We start from the raw sequence: 22,101 nt of genomic DNA on the forward strand, positions 1-22,101 counted from the left end.
ATTTGCACACAGTAACACACTTCCATTAGTGGTCATTCAAGCAACATATGGGGTAGATAGAATTCAGTTATCTCTCTTAGAGAGCCCCTCCTTCCTGCCCCAAGGTGTGACTGTGGTGTGATTCTGTGACATGGGCATTTCTGTCTGTAAGAATTTCATTTTTGCCTGATCATTGTTGTTTGTGGTGTTTTTGTTCCAGGAGAGCCGAATCTATGCTGTGGCCGAGTCTGGCATGAGGGTGTCTGAAATGGCCATGGTGAATGAGACTTCCAGCTGCTGTAAGTTGTAGACTAGATCCATTCTTAGAGGGAGTTCATGGTGACAGTGGGGAACCTGAGCTTCTGGCTGTTCACATTTCTTCATTTCCTTGCCTGTTTTCAAAGTAAATTTGACCTCATAGGTAGCCTCTCTAAAGGAAGGGAGGAGGATGTATCTAATTCTGGGGATGGTTGGTGCTGGGCTGTTTGTGCCTCTATATTCAGGGATATCTTCAGGGATTCCATTATCTCCTCCATCAGTTTTGCAGCCAGTCTTCTGCCTCTGCATGTCTTTGGCCTGTTTTCAGTCTTCTGATTCACCATCACCTTTGCCTGTTAGGGATTTTTTCTGTTTGTACCTGGTACACCAGATTGCCATTGTACCATGGGGAGCACAGGGTGGGTAATGTGTCTTACAGGCTGAATGAAGGGAACATTGCAGCTCTCTCTGGGAATTGTATGGAATTAATAACACATCTCCTGACCTTTCTGAAGTCAGACTGTCCAGGATGGTAGTTCTCCATGTGCTTCTCCATTAAAACCTCCTCCTTTTCACCAGTTTGTATTATTTGCTCTCTTGCTTTCTCTGAATTTCCCCAGTTTCCAATTTCTCGTGTTCAGCTTCTGGGCCATTTACCTATCTCATCTACAGAAATGTCACAGTGCCAGTCTACACTACGCTGAAGGGGGTAAGGAGTTACCTCACTTTTCCTGTTGTGGAAAGCATGGTCCAGGGCTGCTAGTAATTTGAGACAAAACAGGATGGAACTGTGAAGTGAAGGAAACAAAATTAGAGAATGTCAGGAAGTACTGGACATCAAAAGAATGCAGAAAGAGTAGCAAATGTTAAATATATTTAAGAACACAGAACATTGCCACAAGTTTTGGTCCAGAAAGTTGCAGTGTGCATTATGGAACCTAGAGGTGACAGTGGGTGTAGCTTAAGGAATGAAATGAAACATAAGGGTCATGGAAGAGTAGGAGGGTGTAACCAGAGGAGACCCAAACAGATCAGATTAGGGAGTCCAGCTTGGAAGTTCTCAGATTAGAGAGGGAGGAACTGAGGAACCCCGGGGCAGTAGTGGCCAAGGCAGTGTGGAAATGAAGGATGCGGGTTGCTCTGTCTCCTGATTGAGGGGGGGATTATCCTGGGGAAATTATTATCCTGGTGAAACTCTTCTCTCACACACTAACCATACAGGTCTGTTTTCCAGAAAGCCACACAGATCAGCAATGTGCCTTTCTTAGATGAGTCTTCAGGCTCTGATGATGACTGTGGGTCCCATGCCAGCTTCAGGACTTCAACTGCTGGATCCGAGAACAGGAAAGCTAGCATGCCAGGCAGCCCTCGTGCTGTGAAGAGAGGTAAAGTGGGAGTGTTGCTGCTGAGCAGGATGAACTCTGTCATCAGAGCAAAGATGGCTTGAACACCATCATGAGTGACAGGCAAATGCTCAGCCAGAGTGATGCTAACAAGGAGTTCTCCCAGAATGTGTGCAAACATCAACAGTAGAAACCTGTTCTTGTAGATGGTATTTACTGCTGATAGATTTCTACTCAGGCAGTGGCTAAACTAAGACTGTGGGAAGGATTGCCCTCCCAAATTCATCGTGTATCCAATCATCCTTACCTTTGCTGTGACTTCTCCATGGAAGGAAGCTAGTACTGACACAATGCAGAAAATGCTTTTTTGTCTTTGTCATTAATAATTTCTTTTTGTCTTTGTCATTGGTAATTTTTTGACCAGTAAGTACATCTCACGTGTCTTTGAGAGACATCAGGTACTATTTACTGATTAGGACTGTTTTTCTTGCCTGCTGGGAGGGCTAAACTGGTTGTTGAATAGAATTTTTGTTACCAAAGAGAGATTTGTTACCAAATTTTGTTGGTTATCTCTAAAATAGAGTCTTATTTCATGTAGTCTTAACTTCTGTTGTGATGCATTGGCAGATTTGCCTGTGCATTGCTATGTGGTAATGTGTTCTTACCTGTAGTAAAAGATTGACAGAAAGCAAAGCCCCACTGCTAGTGAAGAAGCCTTTTCTTTAGTTGAAATCAGAAGGGGTTAAGACTTTATAATGGATGTTCCCAGATGAAAACAAGCTGTCTCTCCTTCAGATGAAGTCTGTTGATTTTTTTTTTTAAATATATATTTTAATCTGGTTTTATTCAGAAATATATTTATTTCACTGTCAGTATCCAAAACTCACTTTTTACTACTTGTCTTCCTAGGGAAATAAAAAGAGGCCTCAGAAGTCACGTTATTGGGGTGTGAGTTTCCAAAGTCTGATCTGATTTGTCCTTCTTGAACATTAAAAAAAAAAAAGCCTTAATGGTGAATGCAGAAACTTTTTTGGAGTGTACAATATTCAGTGCATGCTTTGTCTAGCCACAACTCTGATTCCTTACTTTATTTTGAACAGGTGTATCTGTGTCCTCACTGAGCTCCGAGAGTGACTATGCCATCCCTCCTGATGCCTACTCCTTGGATGGTGACTATTCAGAGCCAGAACATAAGCTACAGCGAACATCTTCCTATTCCACTGATGGTGGAATCTGCACTGTAAGTCTTGCACTGTAACTGCTATGCTGCACTTGCAAAGGGGTGCAAACAGAGCCTTGGCCTTAAGAGAGAAGTGAAACTACAGTATATTGAGTAATTCCCCAGTGAAATGATCTTCGATGGCTGCTACTAACAAAGTAGAAAATTATGGGAGATGAAGCAAATATCTGGGCTTGATTTCAGCACACTTTCATGTGTATTTGAGAGGTGCAAGATGACCTCCTTTCCCCTCTGCTCTGCCCTCCAGGAACCCATGGAGAAATCAGGCTACTTGCTGAAAATGGGCAGCCAGGTAAAGACGTGGAAAAGACGATGGTTTGTTCTCAGAAACAGACAAATCATGTACTACAAGTCCCCGGTAAGTCACTGGGATACATTTCCTCCCCTCTAGAGGCTCATAGAAATTTAATATACTGAAAAAACATTTTTGGTTAGACATGTCACTATTCTGAAAAGCATTACAAACATTAGAAAGATTCACTGTATGCATCAAATGAAGAACAAAGGTATATATAGACTTGTCACTTAACAAGGTGTCCAGTTGAATCTTTGAAAACTTGAATCTTGAAAACTTCCAAATGTAGAAATTCAGCCACCATCTTGATACCTATTGTATGTTGTACTGCCTTCCCCTTTAGAAAGGGTTTGGTTTGTTGGTGGTTGTTTGGGCTTGCTTTTGTTTTATTAATTATAATGTCCAATCTGAACACCATAAGACAGCATTTATTATCACTGCCCTTGTTATATTGTCTACCACTGTTGAGGAGATTTTTGCAATGGGGTCACACAGTCTCATATTTCACCTGGCAACCTGAGGCTGTCCATGCCAGCTCACAAATGCAGACTCCAACCTGCACATGCATATTATACTGTATTTAAATAATCTAAGAGCCATCTGAGGTTTCCTGCTGAAAAAATAGTTTGCTCTTCTTTCCTCAGAGTGATGTTATCCGCAAACCACAAGGGCAGCTGGAGCTGAATTCTTCATGCCAAATTGTCAGGGGTGAAGGGTCCCAAACATTCCAGGTAGGTGTTGCTTTTTTTTATCCTACACATAACCATACAGTCAGTAGCTGGGTGAGGGAGCACTTAATTCAGGCTTAATGGTACTGTGTGTCTCAATTGATATGAGCTAATTTTATCTGGTCTCTATTTCCTGGCACAAAACAGGCAGTTAGTCTGATTAATAATGAGGAAAGAGCTAAATTGTAACCCAAGTATACCCTTTTGAAATAGAAAGAAATTTGTATTTTTGTCCTGTTTTACACCATAACACTTTCCTTTTTTTGCAGGAGTTAGAGCTTGAAATCTGTGGGGGAAAATGATTCTTAGAGCAATTAAAACCAGCTAGTACCTAGGATCTTTCTGAGAGACTTCTCTCACAAGATCTCAAGCCTGACTTTACATGCAGGAGGAGGAGGATCTAAAGAAACATCTGAATAGTTTGATTCCTTTTAGAATTTGACTTATAACATATTAGAAGTCAGCCCATCACTGAATTCACTTTTAAATCATTATTGACTTAATAAGAAAGGCAGCAATAAAGTTTCTTTTATACTTTGAAAGTTACATGGCCTAGCTTCTGAGCTACCTTTTGCCCTTATGGAACTGAAGTTGCTAAGGCCTAATACAATTAGATTTATAGCATCTTTCCTCTCAGTCACAGGGTAATGAAGGCAAAATGCAAAACAAAGTGAAGGCAGCAAAACCCCATATTTATGTAATCACCTTTAAAATTAAAAACTAGCAGCAGTACTGAGAAACAAGAAAGGATGAGAGAAGACACAAAGCCACAGTATCCAACAGCAATAAAGCTTGTGGAAATTGATTCATCTGAGTTTTGTTTTTTTCACTTGGGCTTTGAGGATTAGCACCTTTTTTCTTACCCTCAAAAAATCTCTCCTGAATGACCAAAAGAACCTATATGGGATAAAGAAACTCAACAACTGAAGAAAAGATTTTTATGTGTGCAGCTTCACACTTTCTCACTCCTTTTCCTTTCAGCTTGTGACAGAAAAGAGAACCTACTTCCTGACAGCAGACTCTCCCAACATCCTGGAGGAATGGATTCATGTCCTACAGAGTATCCTGAGAGTACAAGTGAGCGGACCTGCTGGTGTTCCTCACAGTGATGCTAAACCTACTGTGAAAGGCTGGCTCACAAAGGTAAAATAATATTTAATACTTTATGTTTAGCTCAGAATTGACAGTGTACCAACTTCTTGGTTTGCACAGCGAATGTGAGCAACAAATTAGTATTTTGCTACTCTCTGTAAGAGTAGGGAAAGAAGGAAAAATGGCTGTAGATTTCTGTATTTCAGAGTGAAACATTAATATAAGTGATAAGGGATGGGACAAACAAAAAAAAATTATTTTTTTTTTTTAAAATGGTAAAAAACCCATGATATTCTGAATGTCACATTTAATTGATCTTAAACTTGGTGATATAGGAGAGTTTCAAAAAAATGGCTTGTATGGTTTCAGGCTAGCATTTAGTTCTGTCATAACAGATTGTAGGTACATTGGTACAAAGTAGAATGGCTGAAAATTCTTATTCTTTATATAATTTCCATAGATTAGTTGACATTGCAACCTACTGTGGATATTTTAATATAATTCTTGTCAGGTTCTAAAATGGCTAAGGATAACCTGCATCTAAAGGTTATTCATCTGCAATAGGAAACAGGTGTCTAGACTATATTGGTCTTTTCTTGCTGAGATGAACTGCTTTGTTTTCATAATCTTTACAAGGTTATCCTTAATATTGTATACCAGTATACAGAAATTATAAGTTTTTATGAAAAAAACGCTTCACAAAATCTTAGACCCATTCTCACAAGCACGTATCTTCCATGCACTTGGGTGGGATGTACTTGCCTGTTTTTGGAAGGGGTGCCCTGTGTGTTCTGAGAGGAGCTTATTTTAGCATAAAACAAATGATACATGCAAAGTTTTAAGGGAGAGTTGAATTGAAAGTTGAAGTCCTAGAGAGTCATTCTGGCAATACTGCTGATACTAAAAACATTATGTGTTTGTCCTCCTTACAGGTCAAGCATGGTCACTCTAAGCTGGTCTGGTGTGCACTGATTGGAAAAACTTTCTACTATTATCGAAATCATGAAGATAAGGTAATTTCTTTTTCTCCTTTTATTCTTGGACCCTCCTTTCCCATTTCTTATGAAGTTTTCTTTACTGTTACTGCTTCTGTGTCTCAGGTCCTTCTTGGTTGTACTTCTTTTCTAACAGCACCTGTTCCAGTAAGAGAATCAATATTTTCCCTGATTTTATCTTCTTAAGCTTAAATGACAGCAGACTTAAAAGGCAAGTGATTGCTCTTTCTCAGATGACTCTGTATCTTGTTCCTCACTTTCTCCACTTGGTCTTGTGTAGCCTTTGAGCAGACTTTTATACAGCAGCTGATAGATCCTGCATTATCATCATGAAAACAGGTAGTAACAACATTCTGGGAAGAGGGAAGCAATCAGTGTAATGTGTTTCCATTTCTGGACACCTTGCCCAATGGTCAATTACTTTGTCTTGGTGATGTCAAACCCAAGTTTTAGAATATCAAAAAATACTGTGACTCATATTTGGGATTGACCTCCAGAGTTAGCACAGCAGATAGCCTCTCTTTTGTCTGAATCTAACTACTTAGGAAATTTTAAAAGTATTTCTTTCCCAGTAGCAAGCAGAAAGTCTGACCAGGGTCAGAAAACAGTGGGTCAAGATACTAAGCAACTGACCCTCAAGTGTGAGGGGAAGAAAGCAGTATCTTTTGGGGGAAAAAAAAATCTTTTTATTTGCTTAGTCTCATTTTACTTGGCTTTTCTTTCCCAGTGTTCCCTGTCCATACTGGGAGATGAATTACATTTATCTAATGTGCTTCTGCTCCTCATAGTGTCCTTTAGGGCACCTGCCTCTGCGTGAGTCCAAGGTGGAAGAAGTAGACCGTTCCTGTGACTCTGATGAAGATTATGAAACCACTGGTGGAGGACTTCTCTCATCCCACTGTACACTGGTGATTCACCCACAGGACCAGAGTCCCACGTATCTACTTATCCGCACCAAACAGGAGAAGGTATAAAAAGCAGTCTTTTTTTTGGACAGCAAGAGTCTTTTGGTAACAATGAGCAAATGGGTCATACAGGCTTAACCTGTTGGTAGAAAAAAGGTCTGAATTGACCCATACTGTTCTCATCCTTATGCCTAGAACACCTGGCTGTACCATCTGACTGTTGCAGCTGGTAGCAGTAATGCCACGGTAGGCACATCATACGAACAGCTCATTGGAAAGCTACTGGATGCAGAGGGAGACCCTAGTAAGTAAGCACCACAAACTCTTCCATGGTAGCAAAGCAGAAGGAAGAATAATTTCAATTCCCAGTTTAATCCTGTCTAAGATGTGAGGGAAGAGGATTCTCAGTAGTACATCATGTGGCATGATGTCCTTCTCCCCTTGTTCTCAGACAATTCCATCACATTGTCATGTCATTTATCAGAGCCTCTGAAATGTCTGTAATAGTAATTCAAATTCAAAAATGGACTGGAGCTTAAATTTTTCCCTGTCTTTGTTGGTCTTGATTTTCCTTTGCAGGAAATCTTGACCATACAAACAAGTGCTCTTTTCTCTAAATACACTCAAACACACTGACCTTCCCATCTGTTTCTCTCTTTGCACATATAAACTCTTACATATACATCCATGCTTGTCTGCTACTTCTCTTATGCATTTATGTTTGTGCACCATGTTCTCAAATATATGTTAACATTTGCATTCATATTTAAAACTCTCTTCTTGCACTCTTACATATTCTGGACCCATATCCTGTTGGGTAGTGACTTGCACTAACAAATACCCCTATTGCAGGCAGCTGCCCTGGCAGGGTTTGTGTTTCTGGTTTGAACACACACCTGAGCAGCTTCTCACTAGAATCCAGCTAATAAAAAGCTCTGATGTAGCAGGACTGAGGATGCCAATACTTCTTTCTGATGATGACTAATGCTGCTGGTGACCCCTTATCCATGGTGGCTTTGCTGAAATCGATGAAGTGTCACCAAAGCTAGTGTGGCCGATTACAGTGCTGCTTCTTTGGGTGCTTTGCCATCTCAGCAAGGCTCCTTGTCAACATGGACACTGTTCTCTCTCTCCTGTTTCTGACACTGCATGTTTTTGCCCATCTGCTACCTCAGATTCTCCTCTGTGGAAGCATCCAATGTTGTGCTACAGTAAAGATGGGTTGCACACATCCCTCACTACTCTGCCATCAGAGGCTCTACAGACTGAAGCCCTGAAACTTTTTAAGGTATTTAAAAGGACATTGCATGGTTTTCAGTTATTTTGCTCTGTTGTTGGGGCAGTAACATTGTTTGGTCATGTTGTACAACCAAAGTTGTATTTATTGTCACTATGGGTTGCTTTAGACAGACCTGCTGGTTCATTTAATTGCAAGAGAACTGTTGGATTTTAAGTGTCATTCATTCTTTGGAAGATTAATTTTTCCTGTGCAGAATCTAGGTTTAGAAGTAATTCTCCCCAGACTTTATGCTTAAAAATTAGCTTTTTCTTCCTCTTTCCTCTCAAGTAGCTGGATTGAAAGAAACAGAAACAATTCACTGGCAAACTCAGTTGTGTCAGTAAAACCAGTGGTGAAGCTGCTGGAGATGACATTTTACAAGTATAAGATCAGGAATGAGACTGAACAGTGTGAACATGGTAAAACACAGGCATGGAAAGCAGGAAGCACATTTTCCCCTCAGTTCCCTTGCTGACTTGTAAGTTCCTTAGGCTGGGGGAGGTTGAGTAAATTTTTTTAGTTGCAATAACTAAGAAAGGAGGAAAAGGAATTAAGTATTTGCTCTCTTCCCTCCTCTCAAGGTTATTTATTAACTGTCTGTAAGTTAATAAATACATCTGGTGAACCTGACCTGGAAAGTACCAGAGAAAAGTTGCTGTATTTGTGGCATTAACTTCTACCCTTTTACAGTCCTGTCAGCTGTTCATCAATGTTCCTGTGGAGGCATCCTCTGTTGATTACCATGTGTCACTTGCCCAGACAGCACTGCAGGTGTGCTTGACACATACTGAGCTGCAGAATGAAATTTACTGTCAGCTTGTTAAACAGACCAGCTGCCGACAACCCCAGAACCACTCAGTCATTCAGGTCAGTTCCTCTTATTTAGTGCAACTCTGCAAAAACTTTCCACTTAGTCCTGTGTTTTTAATTAATAGCTCTTGGACTGGTTCTCCTAAAATAGTGCTTGTGCTAAAGGTGTGCCGGGGAAAAGAGAATCTTAGCACTGATCTGCAGAGAAGAACACTAGGAATATAACTACTTGAAAAACAAATTTCAGTTTAAATGTAACTGTTTACCACTTGCAAATGGTGTGTTCAGACCATATTCAGAATCAAAGTTCATAGCTTGTGTGGTCTTGCTGTAGCTGTCACATGGTATTAATTTTGTTTTGCATTTTAGATAATCAACAGCATACAAGTCATGAATATTACTATTAAACGTGAAATCTGAATCTTGCACTGTAATTGTTGAGTAAACAAAATTAATAAGTTACAGCATGAATGTACGTACATGATTACAATATTCCCAGCTCAAATGAGACATTAAAATCATGTTGAATAATAATGGATCTAATTTGAATAAAATTTCCCAGTGCTTTTTTGGTTATGATTTTCAGTTACATAGTATTAATTTAAATCTTATTTTGTTGTGGTCACACTAAAATTTTCAGAAAGTAGCCGATCATATAGAACTCTTCTCAGCATCCAGGTTGAGATACAGAAGAGCAGTCTGTCTGACCATTACTGCCCTCTGAAACATCTTGACCTACACATCCAAACAGGGTCATTCCAAAAAGCACTGGTCACCATCCATCATTTTGGCTGTAGTATTCTGTGAAAGACTACAGGCAAGAAGTACAGAACAAGAGTGATGTCCAGTTTTGTGTTCACAGTGCTGGCAGCTCCTGGCTTTATGTGCTCCTCTATTCCTGCCTCAACATCACTTCCTCTGGTACATCAAACAGCACTTGCAGCGACATGCAGACCCCAGGTAAGGACTGCAACAGCATTTCATTTGGCTCAGCTGACTGCCTCTTGCACCCACTACAGATAAGGAGGGAAGCAATTCTGGAACACACACCTACAAATATATATTGAGAGGGAGGACAGAAGGTTTCCAGTAGTATAAAGCTGTGTCCCTTCAACCATTCACATTAATTTGTCACTTAGATGAAGCTAGTTCACAAAACTGAGTGACCTATATTAGCAAAAGAACTTTTTATAGATATAACTGGAGCTATGTTGGGAAGTTTTTTGCTTATGCAGCTACTTTCTTTTATTGACAGAAAGACAGACCAAAGTAATTACTTGGAATGAATTATTCAGATTTCAGGTGATCATGTTCTTACTGCCAGGTTAGCAGGCAGGCAAAGTGCCATAACAAAAGTGAGGCATAAAACATCTCAGGGAACCGTAAAAAGTTAGGAAAAACTAACAAACCTGAAACATAAGTTAGTACTATTTTCTCCAACCTCTTTGGTATGTAACTATGGGAGCAGCAAGAAGTTTTTCTCCATTGTTCATGCTGTGCTCTTTGTTTCCATGGTGATCTGTTCTTCAGTGTATCTCAGTGTCCTTAGCTGGGAGGTCACAACTAGAGATGTCTAGCTGTCTGTTGCAAAAATACACTGTTGTTAGGACAAAAGTAAAGGAGTAAAAGTAAAAAATTCATTCAAACAAATATTCATATTCAATTAATAAGTCTAAATCTGTCATGGAACTCAAGCTAAAAGTCTCCTGGCACTGCAAAAGAAACATGTACTTCTATTAAGTATTTTATTTTCTTAACTGTTTCCTCACATTTGCTATTTCTTCTTAAAAGCAAAAATGCAGGTATTGGGCACACCTCAGTGTTCAGGTTATCTCTCCATTTGCTCAGATAACATGTTAGGGATCTTTTGTCTAGTTATAGGAGCCATCTCTTCAAACCTGTCCATTACCAGCTCCCAGATGACCCATTCAACTCACTAGTGGAGCTCCTGTACTGTGGAGACTGTTGAATTTCATAAGGATTTGCTGGGCCGTATGTAATTGATTTATTGCATCAGCTTCAAGCTGTACTATGCTGATGGTCTGCCCAAAATCACCTTTGTCAACAAATACACTCCAAACAGAAACAAAGAGGAAGTTTATTTTTATGATCCAGCAATGAAACAATTATTAGGGCTAGAAAAAAAACCCAGAAATTACATGAAAATGAGTCTGTGTTCACCTGTAGTTTAGCTTAGATTTAGAGTAGTTGCTAAAGGGATTTAGCATGACTCCTTCTCCCTAGCTCTAGGAATACTTACCTCTCTTTGGATGGAGCAGATACAGCTGTTTCCTGACCAGTTAAAGAGATATGCTTTCCCTGTTTCACACAGCAAACAAGACACTAGAATGTTTACACTGCATAATGCCTAAAGTCTAGATCTATTCTAGGTATTAAAAGATCTTAATTAGAAGAATTATAGATCTTAATTCTAGGTCTTGTTTTTTCTGAAAGGTGATCTCAGCGTACATATCCAGTCTCTAAAGGGAGGAAGAAAAGTGGGACAGAGTTCTAAGTGAGAAGTCACAGGGTTCAGGAGCATCTGGAAACCAGACGTAACAGCTTCTTGATGAAGCAAGATTATCTATTTGAATATTATCCAAGCTCATTACTGGGGAAGTGAATAATATATTGCTACAGCCAGAACTCCTGACTTCCATGTTGCTTGTAGGGATTTAACTGGAGATTTAATCATGTACTGAGCTCCTGAAGGAATCTTGAATGGAATTATTTTCTCATGCAAAGATATAGCACAGTTACAAATCCATATAAATCCTTCCATTTCAGAACTTATGGAGTGTATGCATTGTTAACATTTTTGTGAAAGGTGCAGCTGACCATTCCTGCTTGACTTTAGAGACATATCTTTTTGATGCTGCTCAGTGGAGCACTCTCTTCAGTAAGACAGTAAACTGATCCTCTCGGAAACTATCCCTATCCTATATTGAACTGTCAACAAATCTAAGCTTGCTTGGAATCTCTGTCGACTCTCTTGGTTGGCATATAGAGTTAAATGGAAACTTACAATTTGTACAACCATGTAAATTAATAAACAGAGCTTGTAGTGCATTAGTCTCACAGGATTATACAACTCCATATTTACCAGGACTTGACATGATAGTAACTGAATTCCACTGGCATGACAGCAACTTTGAGGGTGAATTGACCTTGACTTGACAGATACTATGACAGCAACAGGGCACAGAAGAGGAACTGTGTCCATTCTACATAGAGGCAGGCAGGGAATACTCTTGTGTTTCCTAGAGAGTCCATTGTCTGCCTTAGTTTTACAGGTCCTTGGAGCTCAGGTTTGTGTGGTAGCTTTTCACTTGGGCTGTTAGTCTGAGATGGAAAGTGTATCTGCGTAGAGATATATCTTTCCTTGAGCAAAAGCCTGAGGGAGGAATGTGTTGTCACAGCATGGGAAATTGAAGAGGACATGGCACTTGGAGCATATTTGTTGTTCTCTCCTCATGTTTGCCTAGGAGTGAGATAGGCAAGTATGCCATCTACTGCCAGAGATCAGTAGACCGCACCGTGCAGGCTGGAGAGCGGGAAGCCAAGCCCTCCCGGATGGAGATCGTGTCCATCCTGCTGAGAAATCCCTACCACCACTCACTCCCCTTCAGCATCCCAGTGCACTTCATGAATGGAACGTACCAGGTGAGCCACCGCAGCTGCCTTTCTTCTGGGCACTAGAGGACTGCACCATAGCCTGCCTGCTTCATGTGGATGTGTGGTACCATGGTATTTATACACGTCTGGAATTGGGAGATAAACACTCCTTCTCCTTTTTGCTGTACTAGCTGATTTTCCAGGAAAGTGAAAGGAATTCATCCCTAGCTCTACAGATCTTGGGAAGAAAAGGTAGCTAAGAAAAAGGGAGAGAAGTTGGAAGTGTCTCGATATGGGAAAGATATGAATATATATGTGATATGAAAGGAGACAATACACAAGTGTTGTCACTGGAGCTGGCAGTTAATCCTGAGATGCTAATCCATAGGAAACCACCTTCATTAGTTGTGATACCCATCAATGGTCACAGTTCTTGTATCCTCAGTCTTCTTTCATTGCAGGTTGTAGGTTTTGATGGTTCCTCATCAGTTGATGAATTCATCCAGAGACTGAACCAGGAAACAGGAATGAGGAAGCCATCCCATATGGGATTTTCTTTGTTCACAGATGATCCTTCTGGCAGGAATTTGGAACACTGTTTGCCCGGCAATATGAAGGTATTTATTTTTCTCCTCTTCTACCTTTAGTATGCATCTTTGAAGGACTGTTAAATGGTTAATAAAGCTTTCTTAATGAATGAAGATCAAATAAACTTGGATATTGTCTATCTTGGTTAATACTCACAGATGAGATATTAATTCCTGCGCTGGGTCACAACAACCCCATGCATCCCTACAGGCTGGGGGAAGAGTGGCTGGAAAACTGCTCAGAGGAAAAGGATCTAAGGGTCTTGGCCAACAGCCATCTGAACATGATCCAGTAGTGTTCCCAGGTGGCCAAGAAGGCAAATGGAATTTCTGGCCTGTATCAGAAATAGTGTGGTCAGCAGGACCAGGGAAGTGATTGTCTCCCTGTACTCAGCACTGGTTTTGTGCCCTTCACAATAAGAAAGACATGAGGTGCTGGAGTGGGTCCAGAGAAGGGCAACAAAGCTGGAGGGGTAAGTCTGATGAGGAGCAGCTGAAGGAGCTGAGGTTCTTTAGTCTGGAGAAAAGGAGGCTCAGGGGGACCTTATTGCTCTCCACAATAGCCTGAAAGGAGGCTGTAGCCAGGTGGGAGTCGGTTTCTTCTCCCAAGTAACAAATGACAGAACAAGAGGAAGCAGCCCAGAGATGCTTCAGGGGAGGTTTAGATTGCCTATTATAAAATTACTTCACTGAAAGAGTTTCTCAAGCATTGGAACAGGCTGCCTTGGGAAGTGGTGGAGTCACTGCCTCTGGAGGTATTTAAAAGATCTGTAGATGTGTCACTTGGGGACATGGTTTAGTGGTAGACTTGGCAGTGCTGGTTTGATGATTAGGCTTCCTGACCTTAAAGGTTTTTTTCAAACTAAATGATTCTGTGCTTCTATAATTAGCTAGCCTAATCTGATACAGTTCTTAATAGAAAGATCTAATTTAGTAGGTGATAAATCGGTCAAATTTTAAAAAGTCTAACTCAGATTTTAGCACATATTAAAGCTGAATTTGTCTTGACTAGAAATTGAAACATGGCTGAGCTAGCCAGCATGATCAGATATCACAACTGACTTCAAACATGACCCTCGTAATTGAGACAAATTTATGTTAGGCTGTGAGTCTTTTGGCATGTCTATAAATTCCGTCTGTTGGATTATGAAGTATCTCTGTGCTAGCTCCAGATAACTCAATCTTTAATTGTTCATGAGCATACTTAGGGGAGAAAGCTCTGCTGAGTATGGCTTCACTTTCAGAAAGAGTGTAGTGACTCAGATCAAGGGGTAAAGAAAGAGATGAAGTGTTAGCACCTGTGACTTCCATCTGGAGATTTTTACCTGTGCTGCAGCTAAATTGAGCAGCCTTAATTGAGCAGGGTGGCTGCCATGAATGAGATCCATCAGATTTTGGTACAAATCTGTGAGAATAATTTGAAGATGCTTTCAATGCTTTGAGAACAGCATTAATGGAGGAATAAGTGTGGTGGCAACTTTGAAGAGATCCTGATACCTGTAGGGAACTTTACACAGTGTAACATTTCACATTAAGCAACAGAAGGAGAGGATACCAATAACTTTGAAATAGATGGTTTAAAAGGAAACTACCACAAAGAGTTCCAAATTATATAGTTTGTTTTCATGGCCTGATACAAATCAGGTAATCTGGAGCTTTGCTGGTAATTGGACCATCTGGAGAGATGAGGTATCAGAGCAAACAAAGGAGCTTGAGACAATCAAAGACATCACTTTGCCTTGGCAAGTAAAAAATAATCTGTAAATCTTGGTAGCTGAAGAGAGGTTTGGAGATCTGATTATGCATTTCATGTGGTTGCTTATGCTCACATTCCTTTCATTAGGATGCCATGAAAAGAGAAGTAGGGGCTTTCATTAGACCACTTGTAAAAGGACTAGAATAACCAGGAGGAGCTGAATGGAACAACAACAACAAAAAACCCAACAAAATACCACGTTATTACGAAAAATATGTCTGAGTCACAAAGTTGGAATCTAGGACCAAACATTCCCAAAATTTGGACATTCACATCCAAGGGTTTGGTGTAGCCATGCACATTCTACTGCTGTTCAGAGGACACGTTAGTTAGTTTGGCTCAGGAGGGCACTTTTGATGTAAACCTACCAATCATTCCTATTAACCATGCTTTGTCTCCCATTAAGGAGCAGCCTGAGAGCATGAAATTGGTTCTTTTTACATGAAACATGAACTGGAAGATGTCATCCAACATAGTAGTGGGCTTTCAGGTCACTCAGTCAGACTACTAGTGTGGGCATGGAGACTTAGGAATGGGTGTTTGTGCAGATCTGTTCCTCCTGAGCTTTGCTATTTGCTAAAGTAGATATAGCCATGAGAGTTACTGCCAGACCAGAGTTCATGTGTCCCCCTGCAGGTTAGAGTTTTCAGTTGGAATGCTTTAATTATTGCATACTGTGCAATAGAAAAAGAATGTGTCATGTCACTTTGAGCTGTGTTCATGTTGATCCAGGCTATTTCTTGTGTGTTTTACAATATTTTATTCACTTACTTTCCTCTCAAGCCTTGGCTATATATTTCACCTCAGTTTTTGTCTCCTCTCTCCTTGATATTTTTTTAAGATCTGTGATGTCATTTCTAAATGGGAACAAGCCTTAAAAGAGTTGCATCCTGGGAAATATGAAGGTGGCACAAGAATTGTAAAGTTGACCTATAAGAACAGGTACTGTCCTCTGTTGGGTGGCATTATTACTGCTGTTAATTGAACATTCTAGACTGCATATATCTGTGTAGATGACCAGTAATTTGTAGTATCTTTGGTGCCAAAACTATTTTAGCCAAGATGCAGTTAAATCCTACAGGAGATGTGATGGTTTTTGTCTGTTAAATATACAGAAGTATATGGCCTAGGGGTAAAGCCCAAAAAACTTTGCAATTGCAGAATAGACTTAAAATGAGCTTACAACTAGATGTAACACAATAAGGCATCCCTGGCACAATTTATTTTGCCTAGATCCTAAAACATAATTGAAGAATGTTAGGTGAGAGGAAGAGAGACCTAGAGGAAAAATCACTAGTGAAAACAAGTATGCCGAAACTTGCAATTAAGTGAACAATCACAAAGATGAAAAAGATACAAGAACAATGTTCTTGTATGTGTAGAAGAGATATGTAGTAGCCGTGCCCAAACTTTATAAAGAAAGAAATGTTAAAAGTTAGATGATGAAAGATGATAGAGAAGGGAGGTACATGATAAAGATCTAAATCAAAAACTGGAATGAGTTAATCACTTATAATACAGATAGGAATTCTGAGTTACAGTAAACCAAGAGCTGTATGAGAACAAGGAATGAATTCTCTTTGTAGGTGAAACCAAGGCCACCCCAAAACTGAACAGAGAGCTCGATATTGAACATATGAAGATTTTGTTGACTGTAATGGTGGAAACAAATTCCTGTCAATTTTGTTCATTGGTATAGTAGAAGTGAAAGTAGAAATTTATGCTTTTGGCCCAGAAGGCTGTATTTATTTCAGGAGTGAAACTTTGCAGTATTATTTTGTTGGGCTGGAATGTGCATAGGCTAGACAGCAAGGATGTTTTGATAAGGTCTTTCCAAGGCTGGACTGTTCTAACACGAAGGACTCTGATATGACATTTGTAAGGTCAATATGGTCCTAATAGTGTAGTTAATCTCAAAGTGACATAAAAATAAATAAATTGATCCACTGGAATGAATATATCATGTAGTGAAATTGTGGGATTTATAGCCATAGATGTAGCTTGAAATTAATATGTGAATTAGTTGCTGTGGACTGTAAGTATGAGGAATGGTTCCAGGAAGCATTCCCCAAACTGGTGTCTTCAACCCCAAAAAAACAATAGGATGCTTTGATTTACAAGCAAATTTCCTTAAACAAAGTCTGCTCATTGGGTCTCTTATTTCCTGCTGAAGCAAACGGAAACATTTTTTAATAAGTCTTCAGTGTAAGTGGTCAAATCCAAGCTGGCGAGTCTACAAGGCTGCCTCACAGAAGCTTATACATGTAGAGCAGAGGTAGTTGTGTTTTCTTTCTAAGCAGAGAAGACCATAATTTAAATATTGCCTGTTTGTGCTTGATGGGGATGAATGGACACTGATTTAGCTGTGTTTAATAAGGGTTCACTGTCCAGAAGTGGTTAGCATACAGAATTCAAGTAGTTTCCAGAGCTAGAATACATGTTTTGAGCCTCCTTGCTCAAATCTTGTCCAGAAGAGAAGCACATCAGCTCTCAAATCTGTCCAGTACCCCCTCAATGAAAAAAAAAAAACCAAAACAAAACACACTTTTATTTTGCTTCATCTTGATTCAAGTTCCCAGCTGTACTTTCAGTTCACAGTATCTTTTTACCTTCACAATCCTCTCTACTTTTTAGGCTCTATTTTCGGAGCCAGGCCAAAGGTGAGACAGACCGTGAGCGGTTGCTACTGGCCTTCCAAGTGAGCAATGAAATAGCCAATGGAAGGTTTCCTGTTAATAAGGAGCTAGCTCTGGAAATGGTGGCTCTAATGGCTCAGGTGAGTATGGCAGAAATCCATTCTGTTGTCCTCCTTCAACTGTACACTATGTTTGACTAAGCAGCAGCTTTTTACCTCAGAAGTGCATCAAACATACAGTGTGGTGTATCAAACAAACACACTGTCAGATGTACCATGGCAAATACATTACAGCAGCATACATGTGTTAGAACACCTTTTGCTGCAGGGAAATTTGCTCTAGCTGTGCCTCTCCTTATCAAGAAAAATATTTGAAAAAACAGAGTGAAGCTGGACTGTCACCAGACCTGCTCCAGTTAGTACTTTGGTAGAGATACGGAAATAGTACCACCACTAGAATTCCATTAATAGTAAAAACTTCCCCTCTTGCACTGCCAATATCCTCTTACTCAGGAAGAGCATTTTCTAACATCCCCCATTAGATCTCCAGGCTTGAATTTAGTATTTTACCACATAAAACACACATTGTGGGTTGTGGGGATGATAAGCAGTGTAATAGTTTTTTTACTGACCTGAAACTGAGTGTTGTATTTGTTAAAACAGCATAAACTGAGGTGGAGAAGCTGGGGACATGGTCCAAACTATTTACAATTATGCTGTTGTTTTAATTGGCCAGTTGAAAATGAATTCCCAAAGCCTGGCAGTTTATATGAATGTGTCTCCTCACAACAAATACCTGGCTGAGATTGTTTCACTCTCTTAGACCAGTAGATAATTCCTTGAGCAGTTGTGTTCTCAGTGGTTGCTCTTTTGTATACGTTTACTATGGTTAATGCTGTAGACAACATTCCCCAGCCTGTGTCTTTTTGCATGACTAATAAACACAGTAGTTATCAGTATGGGTATTCGTGGAATGTTCTACAACATTAAAAACCTCATAGTTCTGTTGCACTATAAGCTATAATGTTGTCTTAGGTGGAATATGGGGATTTGGATCGACCGGGATCTTCAGGTCCGGGGGCAACATCACAATTGAAAATGCAGCATCTTCTCCACCAAGTTTTAGATAAATTCTACCCCAAACACTACAAGCAAAACATTAGTCCTGAACAGCTGAGGTAAGCTGTTGGTTCTTCAGTTCACACTGAGATCAGCTTTTACTTGCCAAATTGTCTTTACATTTAAGAAGTTTCAAGGAGCCCTGTCAAGATTATTTGATGTATAAACTCAAACAAAACAGAAGTGTCAGGAAAAAAATCCCTTTAAAAGGAAAAACAATATAAAAAGAGCCAAATCACCAGCTAATTCTGCCGTAGACAAGAAGTTTAGGTCTTTCACTTCCAAATTAGGCATCTCAGTTTCAACAAACTAACCCAAGCCTAAGATGAATTCTCTGAGTTTTTGTTTTATGCTTTCCACAAGGGTCAGTTGAATCAGATGCCTAACATTTGCCATGAGCCCGAAAGCCAGCTTGTGTGGGTTGCTTCAGGCCATGCAGTAATTCTGGTAGGATATGTTTTGGCAGGGTTTTTTGTTGCTCTGACTTAGAAATTCTTACACACTGTGCAGAGAGCTCTGTGTGTACAAAATTCAGGTGTTGCCACAGATTTCAGATCTATCTGATTTAAAGTGAGAGAATGGTCTTCCTATGGATCCTAAGCTACTTAGGCATGCAGTGGTGGAACTAACACAGTTAGCTACCTCCGTTTGGAAGCAAACTCCATCTGCATGTAGCATGGTAGCTGCCAAACTAGTGAGCCAGATCAAGAGTGAGTTAATATATATTGCTACTCCATGTAGAGCATACTACAGGCAAGGTATGAGGAAGGTGATAAAGTATGTGGAAGTAGAGAAAAGCTAAAATAAATTCAGATTTTAGAACTGATAGTGCTAACAGCCCCCTCTGTAAGTGCTGTGTAGAACAGCCCTTTTGGAATAAAGAGATATATTTATTAACTGTTCTAATTTTACACATCTTTCCTTGGAAGACATTAGTAAATAATACTGTCTTGTGTTTTGGATTCCTAAAGGCAATTGACAGACAGGCTGGCGACAAAGTGGATGGTGCTGCAGGGATGCTCTCCACCAGAATGCATTCGAATTTATTTGACAGTGGCCCGGAAATGGCCTCTCTTTGGAACCAAAATATTTGCTGCTAAGGTAACTGGAGCCCACTTTTGTCTGTTTTCAAGAGTGATTTATCTGAGCAGAGACATATCTACGGTAATCTTTGGTTAAAAACCTCTTTGGATAACATGGGTTGAAAATGCTTCTACTTCAGAAAGGGAGTAAGTTGAAGAACTCTGCTCTGAAAGAGCAGCCCTGGTACCATGTAGGTTGAAAAAGAAGGAAGACAAGTATATCCTAACCACTAGGGGTTGCTAGTGTTCAGTAAATAAATACTGACGATTCCCGGCCGTGTCAATTCATCTTGATACAGAGTACTGTCCGTCCTTACAAGCCTTGCCGAAGCTTTCTCAGGCAGGAATTTTCCTGGACATCAAGGCTGCAGTGGTAGTTTTAAAAATAACATTTACATACCACAGTGGGGGAGGAAGGGAAAAGTCCCCCCGCTTAGTAACACCTGGCAGCTGATGAGGACTCATTCTCCTCCCCAAAGGAGAATGGGCACTTCAGTCCTGTTCTCTGCTGGATGTATACCTTGCCACATGAGAGAGGCAAGCACTGCTAATGTCCTGTTGCAGAAACAAAAATGAAAGTACACATTGGGTAAGCTACCAGCCCACAGGCATCAGTGGGAGAGCAAAGAACAGCTGGAGGGAGTGGTTCCCCCAGTAGCTTGTACCATTCCTCAGCCCATTGCAGGCTAGAGCTCTGTACCTGTTGCTTATGCCTGAACTAATGTTGTAGCACATAATGGCTGGCTGAGAAATCCTGTTTTGGCATTAAACATCTTCCCCATCCTGGCAGAAGTTTCTGCTGTTGAAGGCTTGAGGGAGGTCTTCTTCATGGTTACATGTCTCTTGTGTTGAAGTCAAAGTTGCTCTGGTTACAGAAAAAAAGTCTAATGGTGAAAGGGACCTCTTGAGTAAATATACAAGAAGTTTTCAAAAGACAGTTATTTCCACTGTCAGGACTAAAAGAGGTTACTGTCAGAAGAGGTTACTGGTATTTGAGGTTACTGACAGAATATGTAATTGAGTGTACTGAAGAATCAGAATAAAGAATAGGTTCACCCACAGATGAAATAATGTTGGTATTCCTGATGATTAACATATTTTATAACTTTTCAGCAGTTGAACAGCAAAGCCTATGGCATTAGCTGTGTAATAGCAGATTCCCAGGAAAGATTTTATGTCATTAGCCATAACAAGTCATCTTCAACAGACAACTGATGCACATTTGTCGTAAGATTCTGTAAGAAACAAAATGGCATTGATGTGACGGTACTGGGTGCCCTGGCATATAAACCAGCAGGTTTCACTGCCTTCCTGATAGGAGCAGTATAAACACATGTGCTCAGCAGAGTTGCCAGGCTGTTGCTCTGTCCTAGCATTTCCTTCAGTTTTAACCACATGGATGGCATCTAATTAATTTCAAAGACTTTGTTATCCTTGTATCTCTTGTGCCACTACTCCGAAATGTGTATGTAAATCTGAAAATGTTATTCCAGATTTTGCGGAAAGCTATCTTAAAAATCAAACCAGCTCACACCAGTAAACCTTTAAGTTTTTTTTCTCATCTTCACTTTATCCTTAAGTCTCAATGTTTATATCAGAAATCATTCTGTGGTGGTCAAGAAATACCTGAATTAATGATTTTCTTTCTTTCCAGCCTATTTTGCCTTCCTCATTGGAAGACTGTCCAGTCTGGATAGCTGTGAATGAAGATGGTATCAGCATACTGGATTATAACACAATGGTATGTTGCAGAAGCATAGAAGGACATTCCCCTGAGTCCAGTGAAAGTCACTAACAGTTTGTCTTTAACTTCAAATGGATCCAGTAGTTTGTAAAACTCAGAGGGAAGTCAGTGTTATGTTTGAACACTCCATAGACAAAGGAAAATTACAGCTGCAGTGTAAGGGAGGGCAGTAAGCATGTTCATACATCTTGCAAAATCTCAGTGGTGTGTGCTTTACTACCACCATCTGGCATATAACAAAATCTGTACTCTGAAGTAGTGAGGCATCGAGCACACCAGGAGAAAACTACAAACACGATCTCACTTGAGCTTTCTGTGCCAGCTCTTACCTATAGAGCCATCTGCTGCCCTTCACTGCTGGAGACCTGGTGTTCTTGCAGGAAGTAGTAATAATCTAATATGTTAGTTTAAGATAGACATTTGGAGTTTTTTACAGAATTATGACTTTTTCAAACTCTGTCTGCAGCATTTGAAGGTGTCTTATTCATACTCCTCTGTGCTGACCTTTGGAGGCTGTGGAGATGACTTCATGATTGTAGTCAGTCAAACTAAAGAAAGAAGTTCTGGAAAAAACAGCACTGAAAAACTCCTCTTCACAATGGCAATTCCAAAGGTAATTACAAATGAAAAGTGAGTTTG

At 40.1% G+C, this 22,101-nt stretch overlaps 1 protein-coding gene across 8 annotated transcripts in view; it reads left to right on the forward strand.

Moving 5' to 3' along the window:
• PLEKHH1 (pleckstrin homology, MyTH4 and FERM domain containing H1) overlaps positions 1–22,101 on the forward strand; it is a 54,051-nt gene that overhangs the window by 29,041 nt on the left and 2,909 nt on the right. For all 8 annotated transcript variants that reach the window (XM_015631309.3, XM_015631307.3, XM_015631310.3 and 5 more), the window contains 21 exons: positions 200–278; positions 858–946; positions 1,472–1,622; positions 2,681–2,820; positions 3,068–3,178; positions 3,760–3,846; positions 4,825–4,986; positions 5,868–5,948; positions 6,719–6,898; positions 7,031–7,139; positions 8,011–8,123; positions 8,805–8,981; positions 9,787–9,884; positions 12,410–12,587; positions 13,001–13,156; positions 15,724–15,824; positions 17,517–17,658; positions 18,553–18,695; positions 19,608–19,737; positions 21,373–21,459; positions 21,929–22,075. In XM_015631309.3, coding sequence (XP_015486795.1) covers positions 200–278; positions 858–946; positions 1,472–1,622; positions 2,681–2,820; positions 3,068–3,178; positions 3,760–3,846; positions 4,825–4,986; positions 5,868–5,948; positions 6,719–6,898; positions 7,031–7,139; positions 8,011–8,123; positions 8,805–8,981; positions 9,787–9,884; positions 12,410–12,587; positions 13,001–13,156; positions 15,724–15,824; positions 17,517–17,658; positions 18,553–18,695; positions 19,608–19,737; positions 21,373–21,459; positions 21,929–22,075 — 2,661 coding nt within the window. The remainder of the gene's footprint in view (positions 1–199; positions 279–857; positions 947–1,471; positions 1,623–2,680; positions 2,821–3,067; positions 3,179–3,759; positions 3,847–4,824; positions 4,987–5,867; positions 5,949–6,718; positions 6,899–7,030; positions 7,140–8,010; positions 8,124–8,804; positions 8,982–9,786; positions 9,885–12,409; positions 12,588–13,000; positions 13,157–15,723; positions 15,825–17,516; positions 17,659–18,552; positions 18,696–19,607; positions 19,738–21,372; positions 21,460–21,928; positions 22,076–22,101) is intronic.

The sequence above is a fragment of the Parus major genome, chromosome 5, assembly GCF_001522545.3.
Source record: "Parus major isolate Abel chromosome 5, Parus_major1.1, whole genome shotgun sequence".
NCBI lineage: Eukaryota > Metazoa > Chordata > Aves > Passeriformes > Paridae > Parus > Parus major.